We start from the raw sequence: 13192 nt of genomic DNA, 5'->3' as shown, positions 1-13192 counted from the left end.
CCAATAGAGCATGGGTTTTGTTTGATTGTTGAATTCACACATGAATCACCGTCATGACAGACATGACAAGCCGTGTACTGAATTGCATTCCAGCTCCTTCGTTTCAATGAGTCTGCACTGGGATTTAGAGAAGGGAGCCGTGGCACACTTTCCTACCGGAGTAATTTTTTTTTTAAAATGCGAATCTATAAAAATGTATTAGCTGCTATTTATCGAAATGTAGTTTTATTCAATTTCCTACCGGTGATCTATTTGTGACAAAGAATATCAAAGAAATGTACTAAAATTCTGACCAGTATTTCTCCTCACAGTGTTTTGTTTGTTTGCATGTTTGTTTCTTGTTTAACGCCGCACTCAGCAATATGATGACGATCTGTAAATAATCGAGTGCTGATTGACAGTTCAGTGATGTACGCAATGGGGATACGATGGCATCCATCAACCAAGTCAGCGAGCCTGACCACCCGATTCCGTTAGTCACCTCTTCACAGGTAACGTGCATGGGTAGAGCCTTGGTGTTCGCTACAATGCTATTTGATTCCTGGACCCATTTGATTCTTCAACTGTTAACATTAGTGATTAATTTAAAACCATGAATCACAATTTAGTATTCGCTTGACCAGAGGGTCTTCCGAAGGATACTTTGTGGGAAACGTGAGACAAAACCATCGGATCCTTTCACTTTGAAGGGACGCAATTCTGCATAGCGACTCAACCTATTGCAGCCCATCAATCAAATAACACGATTGACCAATTAGGAAGGCCGAAGAAATCACTATCAGTGACTTTAGATTTGTCCGACATTTATGAAAGCGTTAGAAGTTATTCAGATCAAATTTCAGGAAAAGGCTTGCTTTTGAAATGTACTTCCGGTGCAATATTGTTCATCACACAGAGGTCTAACACAATTATATTTCCTCAATGTCTGGAACTATTGACACGCTCAGTGATGGGCGAGATACGTCCAACATGGTCTCTCATATTATGTAAATCATCAATATCTCCGGAAATGAAACATTAAATGGGGGGGGGGGGGGAGGAATAAGAGTGAGCGAGTGTAGTTTTAGGCCGCTTTTTAGAAATATTCCAGCAATATCACGGCGGGGGCAACAGATATGGGCATCATACATTGTTCCCATGTCGGGAATCGAACCAGGGCCTTCAGCGTGACGAACGAACGCTTTAACCATTTGGCTACCTCAGCGCCCTGGTGGTGGGGGATGGTGGTGATGGGGCTTTGTGTAGTAGAGAGAAGATTCATTTGTTACTATATACACACTTCAGAAGCCAGAAGCCAGTATTTACCCACATATTATTATGTAAGACCGCCAGTGTACAAATATATAAAATAACTTATGTTTTGCATTAAAGTGACGCGAGTACTCCGACAAACGCATCTCAGTTATGAAGCATTTCTGATTAGAGATAAGGAATAAATTTAATATTATTAGAACCATCTGCCGACAAAATTTTACAATTAGGTTTCACAACTATATTAGTTTAGAGTAATTTATTTTCACCATAACCGTTATTATAACAAATGAATGTGGAGGCCAGAAAACTGGCCATTGGTTTGAGTCAATAGATGGTGCCTGTTGTCTTTTTATACAGATCAAAAATGAAGATCAGTGGATTAGATATTATCGCCTGATTGGCATGTTGCTCGGGGGTATTCTCTCTCCCCCCCCCCCCCCCCCCCCCCATACCTTCACACACACACACACACACACACACACACACACACACACACACAGACGAGTTCAACAGTTCCACATGGTGCACCGCACAGCGGTTACTTGTTACGTGTTTCTCTCAAAATCATATTTCAGGGAACGCATAATACAAACTATTCAGCACATCCAACCTGGCCTCTAGTGAACGATTTGTTTTGTAGAAACAGTAGCTGTATCTATTTCGAGCGAGGGAAAGCAATTACAGCATGTTAAAAAAATCAATTGAGTTGTTAAGTTCTACTTAAAAAGGTTAAAGCATAATGATGTATATTTCTGAAGTAAACAAGTCAGGAATGAACGTTAAAGAGGAACGCATATTCCTTAGAGATCCGTTCATTATTTATTCCGGAACATAGTGACCATTTACATGTACATATATTTACAAGATCCAATTTGGAGAGTTGTTTCATATTAAAATGAAGGCAACACGTGCTTCAGTGTCATGTTCCATGGCAAGCAGCGTTCGGTTGCAGAGCCTGAGGCTGCAGCAGTATGCCGATGCAGTATCTATGTTGTTCATCCGATCACAGCTTGCAAGGAAGCAGAATGATGTTACCGCAATCAGGTGCATTGTCTTGTCACATATACTAAACCCAAAATACTGAACACACAATTTCTTGAAATATCCACCAAAATATTCCTGATCCCTAACTTTTTTTGTTCAGTATATATCCAGTGACTCCTTGATAAATATCAGCGGTTAGTGGTTGCAGCGGTTGCTTATTCGGCAAACAATCTGGGTTCGATCCCCATTGAAATCGCAGCAATACCGTGTCACCCATTGCTGGTCAAGCGTCATAACGGTTCATCTCGATCGGCTAATCTTCGTTTATTTATTGTCCTGATAACATTTCGAGTGGAAATAGAGTTTTGTAAGACGCAGTATTCTTTTAGTCACTTGGGCGTGGAGTAGCGTTATTGTTAAAGCGTTCGCCCGTCACGCCGAAGCCCTGGTTCGATTCCCGACATGGATACAAAGTGAGAAGCCTATTTCTGATGTCCCCCGATATTGCTGGAATATTGCTTATTGTGGTGTAAAACAATACTCACTCATCCTTTCAGTCACTGATTAAAGACAGACATATTTTGTCTGTGAAAGGAGGAACAGAGCACTTCTTCGTCGAGCATGCACCAAGTGCAGTTAACAAACACTCTGCCAAACATAGCCAATAACAGCCAAACACTCTGCCAAACATTGCCAAACACTCTGCCAAACATTGCCAAACACTGTTAACACCCACTGCGGCCATCTGGGATTATTGACAATGGTACAAAACAAAACGAGCAGAGCAAAAGAAATGTTAGGACAGAAAACGTTTGTTAAACCTTTTAAAAATTCCGTTTATTAGTCATTGATTTTCTAGCTCTCTGGGCAACTTGGAAACACACTAATTTTTCACGGTCGACTGACCCCCTTCAAAACCTGACCTTTCAAAATCTGTCGAGTCTGTTTTGTTTGATTGTTGCACAAAAGCCACAGCTGTCTGACTTATCTTTCGGAAATAAATTAATTTTATTCGTTCGTTCGTGCGTTCATTCATTCGTGTATAGACACTGGTGGATTGATATCATTGTGTAAAGGGCCCCTTTTTTATATACAGTCAAACAGAGGCAAAGAGTGTGTGAGTATGGTTTTACGCCGCATTTAGCAATGTTCCAGCAATATCACGGCAGGGGGCGCCAGACATCGGCTTCAAACATTGTACGCATGAGGGGAATCGAACCCGGGTCTTCGGCGTGACGAGCGAACGCTTGAACCACCAGGCTACCACACGGCCCATGGAGCTAGACAAGGTGATGGCCTAGGTTGATGTGTGTTCATGAGAGTAATCCTAGTACCACGACTACCAGTCTGACTCATGTCTTTTCGCGAAACATATGTGCAATTACCTACATGAATTCACATATGAATCAGAGGACTCACATGATTCACACATGAATCACCGTCATGACAGACATGACAAGCGGTGTACTGAATTGCATTCCAGCTCCTTCGTTTTAATGAGTCTGCACTGGGATTTAGCGGATGGAACCGTGGCATACTTTCTTTCCCGTGTCATTTTTTTACAAATTGCGAACCTATGCTATTTACAGTAATGTGGTTTTATTTAAGTAAGGATAAGAATTTATCTTATCCTTACTTAGTACTCCAACTTCTAAATGCCTATCAAAGAAGTAGGTTTTTTTAATTCCCTACCGGTGATCTTTTTGTGACAAAGAACATTAAAGAAATGTACTAACATTCTGACCAATATTTCTCCTCACAGTGTTTTGTTTGTTTGTTTGTTTGTTTGTTTGTTGTTTAACGCCGCACTCAGCAATATTCCAGCTAGAAGACGGCGGTCTGTAAATAACCGAGTCAGGACCAGCCAATCAAGTGATTGACTTCATGAGCAACGATCTACGCAATTGTGATACGTTGACATGCGTCAACAAAGTCAGTGAGCTTGACCACCGATCCCGCTAGTCGCCTCTTACGACAAGCATAGTTGCCTTTTACAGCAAGCATTGATCTTCACGGATCCTCCACCACCGTTTTACAGTAATACTACATCAAGTAGGCAATTGATATTCCACTGCGTGCCAGGCAATCCAACCAGTGGTTGATAGCATGAACAACAGTCAGGTAAGACATTGTCCTCATCTGATACTCAGGCGAAAACAGGCATGGGGTGCTTTGGTCAATACATGTAAACATAGAACTGATTTTCATGGTGTTGTGGATGCGTGTCCAGTGGTCTAATGCGATGGTCATTTAAATACAATAAGTCACAAAATGAAAACTGGTCAGACTGATTAACCATCTTATGTTCCACAGAGAGCTAATAATAATAATAATCATCATCATCATAATAATCAAAATCATGATACTGCAACGTTGATGGTGAAATAGATTTTCAAATTGTTACAGATTCTAATAATGGAATCTGCGTACAAGAAACTGCGTGTGTGGCAATAAAGTGATACATTACGCTTAATTGGCGTGCATGGACACGGTACTAACGATAAGCAACAACGGTGTACGTTGGTCAGAACGAAATCAGCTTAAACTAAGCTAATCCCATCCACTAAGCCGCGCTGATCAACGCAATTACATCCCGACTATCGAACATCGCAACAACGAAGAGTTCCCCAGACTTCGTTAAGCCAAAGGAAGATTCGATAAGAGGACAAGATTAATAGGAGAATTATTGTAAATAAATAAGTACTCACGTGGTTTCAGCTCGTATGCGTGCCAGTTGGCGTTAGTTATACTGATGATCATCACTAAGGTCGTCACCATGCTGACGAACACGCCAAGCCATCGTAACCGTACAAACACCTCGTGTTCCCAGAATTCGCTCAGCACATGCCACTGATGCATCGACAACTGAACTTCAGCAGACGTAAACCGACTTTTCTTTTTCCCTTTCTCAATCACACGATAAGCGTTGTATTGCTCCTGCTTGTGCCTGCGTAACTCCTTGATGTCATCCTCCGAAAGGTACTTCCGTTCCAAATCCGGATGAACGAATTTTAATCCTTCCTGTCTTGCCTTTTTAACAGGCGTGGAAGTTCTTTCTTTTTTCCGTTCGGAATTCTCTATCATTTCGATACGGCGTCGAAAAGACGCACGTCTGTCATTCGACCATTTGGCCCACTGGGACCCTAAAGAGGCTCCAAGAAACTTGGCCCTGACGGAGCTCCGGGACTTTATGGATCCGCCCTGGGATGACCTGCTGATGGCGGAACTCCTCCGGCTCCCACTCCGTTTGTCCCACTCCTCATCAATATGCTCCCTTTGGAGCCCCATTGGGGATAGCGTATCCATGACCGTCGTCCCCTGGGCGAAGTACTCGTTATAGTTCGAATGTCCAGGACCGCTGTTGTAATGGTCATTCATCCTGGACCGGTCTTTATTTTTCTTACTATCCGTTCTCATATCCCCCCTCCCTGTCCCCCGCGCTTGCAACTCACGTCTATGAGCCTCAGCTTCCTCTGGGGTAAGACTCAACCCCCCCGTATCCCCCCTCGTCCTGGTCGAACCTCTTAAACTGTGTATACTTTCCTGAGAGGAAAAACCAGAAGTGATGGTTTCCCCTAATCCGCTTGTTTCCGTGGAGCTCTGAGCGTGTAATCCATGTAAACTTGGGGCCCTGTCAAGGTTTGTTGTTTCCGGGGACAGAAACTGCCTCCCTGCCTCTCGTCCGCCTCCTCCTCCTCCTTCCCGCGTTGTGTCACGTGACTGGCTCAACTTTCCCTTCCTATCCATGATTTGGGCTGGTCCCAGATGTATGTATATACACTGGAGCGACTCTTCCACTCACTCCAGCTGCCACGCGCAGGTTCCAATCAATAACCACACCATCGAGAGGGCCGCTACCTGCAACAGGCATACAACAGTCAACAGCTGTGCAGCTATGCTCATATTTACTGAATGAAGTGCAGGAATGGTCACACTCCATTAGGTACTACAAAGGGCGCTGCTTTCCCACTGCGGAATCGTTTTATGCAAGGCACTTTCTATAGGTGTATTGTGCAAGAGAGCGCTAATAAGTCCAACGGTTTACCGTTAAAACGTTTCTGAATTCGATATGTGTTTCGAATGGAAAAGAATGCATTACAATTCTCTACCCGTTTTGAAATGAAATGTTTGTTTGTTTGTTTGTTTGTTGTTTAACGCCGAACTCAGCAATATTCCAGCTACATGACGGCGGTCTGTAAATAATCGAGTCTGGATAGGACAGTCCAGTGATTGACATCATGTGCATCGATCCACGCAATTGGGATACGATGACATGCATCAACCAAGTCAGCGTGCCTGACTACCCGATCCTGTTAGTCGCCTCTTACAACAAGCATAGTCGCCTTTTACGGCAAGTTTAGGTTGTTGAAGACCTTTTCCTCCTAGATTTCACGAAGAAACAATAGAATTATTCAGTGAATAAGAGCGTATATAAAACTTTAAATAAACAAAATACTTATTGATTAAATATAATAGAACATCGAGAAACAGACGCCACTGTCTTCATATCAATGTCCCCATGAAGATAACTTCATATCAATGTCCCCATAAAGATAACTTCACATCAATATTCCCATGAAGATAACTTCACATCAATATTCCCATGAAGATAACTTCATATCAATGTCCCCATGAAGATAACTTCCTATCAATGTCCCCATGAAGATAACTTCCTATCAATATCCCGATAAAGATAACTTCACATCAATATTCCCATGAAGATAACTTCACATCAATATTCCCATGAAGGTAACTTCATATCAATGTCCCCATGAAGATAACTTCCTGTCAATGTCCCCATGAAGATAACTTCACATCAATATTCCCATGAAGATAACTTCACATCAAAGACTGGTACAGAATGTATATCTTGTGTATCGTTCTTAGCAGTAACCGCCCGGTAAGCAGAGTGTCCGCCTTAAGGGGATGCCACTCTATAGAACTATGTGCACGGTGAACACACTTGGAAAGATAACGCCAGTTAATGTGAAAGTCATTTGGTTTGTGTTTTACGTACTTTTAAATCACCAATGTGATTGATCATTACGATACAAATATATCTTTTTTTCACCTTTTCTGGAATAAAACTCTTTATACTCGGACCATTTGTTCTTTGAAATTACTTTGTTTTTCTCAACTTGGTGACATTACTCATTCCAATGGGACACTAAATAAACCATGGAGAAGCATCGATTCAGCTGAGTAAGTTCTGTTTAACGCTGCTTTGAACAGTATTTCATTTGTAGCACGGCGAATTATGTTTGAATGTCTGTTTGTTTGTTTGTTTGTTACCCTCAGCAATATTCAAGTTATGTGACGACAATCTGTAAATCGACAAGCATGGGTTCCTGAACACCAATTCTAACCCGGATCTTTACGGGGTTGATGTGACGAGGCGACGCCATCCGCCCGAAGACATTCAACATTTATCCCCAAAACACGTGCACCCCCCACACATAACCCCACAACTCAATGAGCTTCGAACGAATGACCTATGGACCTTCAAAGAGACGAACATGGCACAGAACAGTGGAAATCTATAGTGAGTGAGTGAGGTAAGATGAACGCCGCTTTAAACGTCAGTTAACTGTTAGATGAAAGCCTAACGTGATGCAGTTTTTAGACGCTAACCACTTCAATGAAACCCACGAGCCTGCATATATAGCTAAGGCAATCAGGATGCGTCAGCTATATATTCCAATCTAGGATTCGAACCCCGATCATATGATCCTGGTATTCCAAAGGGACGCAATTCTTGGCAGAGAATTTTGGCACCCGTTGCCCCGCCAAAAGAAGAGATGAACATACTGTCAGCCAATACATATGTTCTCAATCCCCATCGAGCTGGCTGTATATTTTTTACAACTAAATACTGCAAAACCTGACTCCCAAACAAGCATATTCACTCTCAGCGCCAACGGAGTAAGACAGGAACAGACAATCCAGGCTAAAAAGTGTTTACCATGAATTTAGTGCAAAGACAAGCTTCAGTCGTTGTCTAAACAATAAAATGGACATCGATTTTACTTGTAATTACACCTGGGGAATTCTTCCTAACCAAGGTCATGGCTGGTAATTTGGTGAGTTATACGTCACGGGACTGTCCCACGTGACCCGCCGATACAACCCATGCAGGCACGCCGTCTCGGGATTTACCATTGAAACCTTAACCGTCTTTGTTTAATCCAGGGGCATTAGACTCCCGCTAGTCGTTCGTCGGGATTGGGTGAACTACTTCACCTTTGCTTAGTTTAAACTGCATTGACGATGGCTTATGTTAAGAACAAGTCATGTGACGTGTCTGACGTCCAAGTGATTACATCTGCATGACGTACGTGTTCAAGTGAAGACATCAAACAGACGTGCACTCGTTCCAGTTGAGTGAGTGAGTTGGGTTTAACGCCGCTTTTAACAGTATTCCAGTTATATCACGGCGTGTCAGCTTAATGTGGGAGGAAAGCCCGAAGTGATGCAGGTCTCAGGCGTTTACCACTCCGGTGAAACCCACGAGCACGGGTATGGTGCGACAAACCTAGAAACATAATCGGCGCGAACCGGGATTCGAACCCACAATTATCGGTTTCTGGCGTACCCAAGGGACGCAACTCTGCAAAGCGAATCGCGGAGCCTTAGACGACTGGGCCACCCGTGCCCCCACGTTCCAGTTTAGGTAAACTGCGTCTCTACTGTTTTGTCAGATAGAATGCCAAAAGTGATTGAGCCTGTAGTTTAACGCTGCACTCAGCAATATTCCAGCTATATGACGGCGGTCTGGACCAGACAATCGAGTGATTGACATCATGAGCATCGATCCACGCAATTGGGATACGATGACATAGAATGCCCAGAAACGACAATGGTGTTGTATCGTAACCTGCTCTTAACAACAAAACCACGCAATATCATATCGTTACGATTGATTGGTAACACCCGTGAAGATACGGGTTAGAATAGGTCTTCAGCAACCAATGCTTGCCTTATGAGGCGACTATGCTTGTCGTAAGTGGCGTCTAAGGGATCGGCTGGTCAAGTTCGTTGATGCACGTCATCGTATCCCAATTGCATGGATCGATGTTCATTATGTCAATCACTGAATTGTCTGGTCCAGACTCAATTCTTCATCTAAATAAACATGGGGGAAAGCACTGTAGCACTGTAAAAGCGTCATGTATCCGGACTAGTACAGGCACACGCGCACTCGAACACGTGCATGCACGACGATAAATATATAATCCAGAGCTTGAACGCGACGTTAAACCCCATTCAACTTAACCTCACCTGACGTTTAAGTGGTCTACACCGCAATGACGATCAGCCACTCCCGGCTGTTGTCTAAATCCAGATGGGACATAAAGACTGAGTGATGATGATTGCCAGGTACAGATGCCGGTAGCTATGTTGGGACGAGGATGAGGATGATTGCAGCTTAATACTGCCCGGGATCCAGCTGTTGATGCAACTAAAGACCTGAAGACTAATCGCAGACTAATTAAACTAAGCGATCCTGTCATAGACAGATTGAGTTCGATTTGTACATTGCCTGCACAACGTACAGGTGAGTGTGCCGCTCTGATAAACAACTGGTCACGTGATGCAACCTGCCGTATGACTTAGCGGGGCGTGGTAGATCAGGTGTCATAACAACGCCGTCACTGAAAGCACCGTTCAGGTGGAGGCCTGATTAGCATCAAACAAATGGAGTCCTTGCTTCATCACCAAGCATCAGTGTGTTGCAAGGTACCTCCACACAAAGTATCAGTGCGTTGCCAGGTACCTCCACACAAAGTATCAGTGTGCTGCCAGGTACCTCCACACAAAGTATCAGTGTGTTGCCAGGTACCTCCACACAAAGTATCAGTGTGTTGCCAGGTACCTCCACACAAAGTATCAGTGTGTTGCAAGGTACTTCCACACAAAGTATCAGTGTGTTGCCAGGTACCTCCATACAAAGTATCAGTGTGTTGCAAGGTACCTCCACACAAAGTATCAGTGTGTTGCCAGGTACCTCCATACAAAGTATCAGTGTGTTGCCAGGTACCTCCATACAAAGTATCAGTGTGTTGCAAGGTACCTCCATACAAAGTATCAGTGTGTTGCCAGGTACCTCCATACAAAGTATCAGTGTGTTGCCAGGTACCTCCATACAAAGTATCAGTGTGTTGCCAGGTACCTCCACACCAAGTATCAGTGTGTTGCAAGGTACCTCCACACAAAGTATCAGTGTGTTGCAAGCTACCTCCACACAAAGTATCAGTGTGTTGCCGAGCTGCTAGGTACCTCCACTTCACACAAAGCATCAGTGTGTTGCCAGGTACCTCCACACAAAGTACCAGTGTGTTGCAAGGTACCTCCACACCAAGTATCAGTGTGTTGCCGAGCTGCTAGGTACCTCCACTTCACACCAAGTATCAGTGTGTTGCCGAACTGCTAGACACCTCACTTCACATCAAGTATCAGTGTGTTGCCGAGCTACTAGGTACCTCCACTTCACACCACGTATCAGTGTGTTGCCGAGCTCTAGGTTCCTCCACTTCACACCACGTATCAGTGTGAAGCCGAGCTCTAGGTACCTCCACTTCACACCAAGTATCAGTGTGTTGCCGAGCTGCTAGACACATCACATCACACCAAGTATCAGTGTGTTGCCGAGCTACTAGGTACCTCCACTTCACACCAAATATGAGTGTGTTGCCGAGCTGCTAGACACCTCACTTCACACCAAGTATCAGTGTGCTGCCAGGTACCTTCACACCAAGTATCAGTGTGCTGCCAGGTACCTTCACACCAAGTATCTGTGTGCTGCCAGGTACCTTCACACCAAGTATCAGTGTGTTGCCAGGTACCTCCACACAAAGCATCAGTGTGTTGCCAGGTACCTCCACACAAAGTATCAGTGTGTTGCCAGTTACCTCCACACAAAGTATCAGTGTGTTGCCAGGTACCTCCACACAAAGTATCAGTGTGCTGCCAGGTACCTCCACACCAAGTATCAGTGTCTTGCCAGGTACCTCCACACAAAGCATCAGTGTGTTGCCAGGTACCTCCACACAAAGTATCAGTGTGTTGCCAGGTACCTCCACGCAAAGCATCAGTGTGTTGCCAGGTACCTCCACACAAAGTATCAGTGTGTTGCAAGGTACCTCCACACAAAGCATCAGTGTGTTGCCAGGTACCTCCACACAAAGCATCAGTGTGTTGCCAGGTTCCTCCATACAAAGTATCAGTGTGTTGCCAGGTACCTCCACACAAAGTATCAGTGTAATGCCAGGTACCTCCACACCAAGCATCAGTGTGTTGCCGAGCCGCTAGGTACCTCCACTTCACACAAAGCATCAGTGTGTTGCCAGGTACCTCCACACAAAGTACCAGTGTGTTGCCAGGTACCTCCACACAAAGTACCAGTGTGTTGCCGAGCTGCTAGATACCTCCACTTCACACCAAGTATCAGTGTGTTGCCAGGTACCTCCACACAAAGTACCAGTGTGTTGCCGAGCTGCTAGACACCTCTACTTCACACCAAGTATCAGTGTGTTGCCGACCTGCTAGGTACCCTCACTGCACACCAAGTATCAGTGTGTTGCCGAGCTGCTAGACACCTCTACTTCACACCAAGTATCAGTGAGTTGCCGAGCTGCTAGACACCTCTACTTCACACCAAGTATCAGTGTGTTGCCGACCTGCTAGGTACCCTCACTTCACACCAAGTATCAGTGAGTTGCCGAGCTGCTAGACACCTCTACTTCACACCAAGTATCAGTGAGTTGCCGAGCTCTAGGTACCCTCACTTCACACCAAGTATCAGTGTGTTGCCGAGCTGCTAGACACCTCTACTTCACACCAAGTATCAGTGAGTTGCCGAGCTCTAGGTACCCTCACTTCACACCAAGTATCAGTGTGTTGCCGAGCTGCTAGGTACCCTCACTTCACACCAAGTATCAGTGTGTTGCCGAGCCGCTAGGTACCTCCACTTCACACCAAGTATCAGTGTGTTGCCGAGCCGCTAGGTACCCTCACTTCACACCAAGTATCAGTGTGTTGCCGAGCTGCTAGACACCTCTACTTCACACCAAGTATCAGTGTGTTGCCAGGTACCTCCACACAAAGTATCAGTGTGTTGCCGAGCTGCTAGGTACCCTCACTTCACACCAAGTATCAGTGTGTTGCCAGGTACCTCCACACCAAGTAGCAGTGTGTTGCCGAGCCGCTAGGTACCCTCACTTCACACCAAGTATCAGTGTGTTGCCGAGCCGCTAGGTACCCTCACTTCACACCAAGTAGCAGTGTGTTGCCGAGCCGCTAGGTACCCTCACTTCACACCAAGTATCAGTGTGTTGCCGACCTGCTAGGTACCTCCACTTCACACCAAGTATCAGTGTGTTGCCGAGCTCTAGGTACCCTCACTTCACAACAAGTATCAGTGTGTTGCCGAGCTGCTAGACACCTCTACTTCACACCAAGTATCAGTGTGTTGCCGAGCTGCTAGGTACCTCCACTTCACACCAAGTATCAGTGAGTTGCCGAGCTCTAGGTACCCTCACTTCACACCAAGTATCAGTGTGTTGCCGAGCCGCTAGGTACCCTCACTTCACACCAAGTAGCAGTGTGTTGCCGAGCCGCTAGGTACCCTCACTTCACACCAAGTATCAGTGTGTTGCCGAGCTGCTAGACACCTCTACTTCACACCAAGTATCAGTGTGTTGCCGAGCTGCTAGGTACCTCCACTTCACACCAAGTATCAGTGAGTTGCCGAGCTCTAGGTACCCTCACTTCACACCAAGTATCAGTGTGTTGCCGAGCCGCTAGGTACCCTCACTTCACACCAAGTAGCAGTGTGTTGCCGAGCTGCTAGACACCTCTACTTCACACCAAGTATCAGTGTGTTGCCGAGCTCTAGGTACCCTCACTTCACACCAAGTATCAGTGTGTTGCCGAGCCGCTAGGTACCCTCACTTCA

General features: G+C 45.0%; 1 protein-coding gene across 4 annotated transcripts in view; it reads right to left on the bottom strand.

The window, feature by feature from the left end:
- The window catches only part of LOC124116371, a 173231-nt gene that overhangs the window by 63910 nt on the left and 96129 nt on the right, over positions 1-13192 (bottom strand). For all 4 annotated transcript variants that reach the window (XR_007218571.1, XM_046477682.2, XM_046477681.2 and 1 more), the window contains exon 2: positions 4947-6096. Coding sequence is in view for 3 of the 4 variants with exons in the window: in XM_046477682.2 (XP_046333638.1) it covers positions 4947-5985 (1039 nt within the window). In the remaining variant the exon portion in view is untranslated. The remainder of the gene's footprint in view (positions 1-4946; positions 6097-13192) is intronic.

The sequence above is a fragment of the Haliotis rufescens genome, unplaced genomic scaffold (assembly GCF_023055435.1).
Source record: "Haliotis rufescens isolate VD_foot unplaced genomic scaffold, xgHalRufe1.0.p SCAF_55, whole genome shotgun sequence".
Taxonomy (NCBI): domain Eukaryota; kingdom Metazoa; phylum Mollusca; class Gastropoda; order Lepetellida; family Haliotidae; genus Haliotis; species Haliotis rufescens.
Note: the sequence above shows the minus strand (reverse complement) of the source record. Positions and strands in the feature narration are given on the sequence as shown.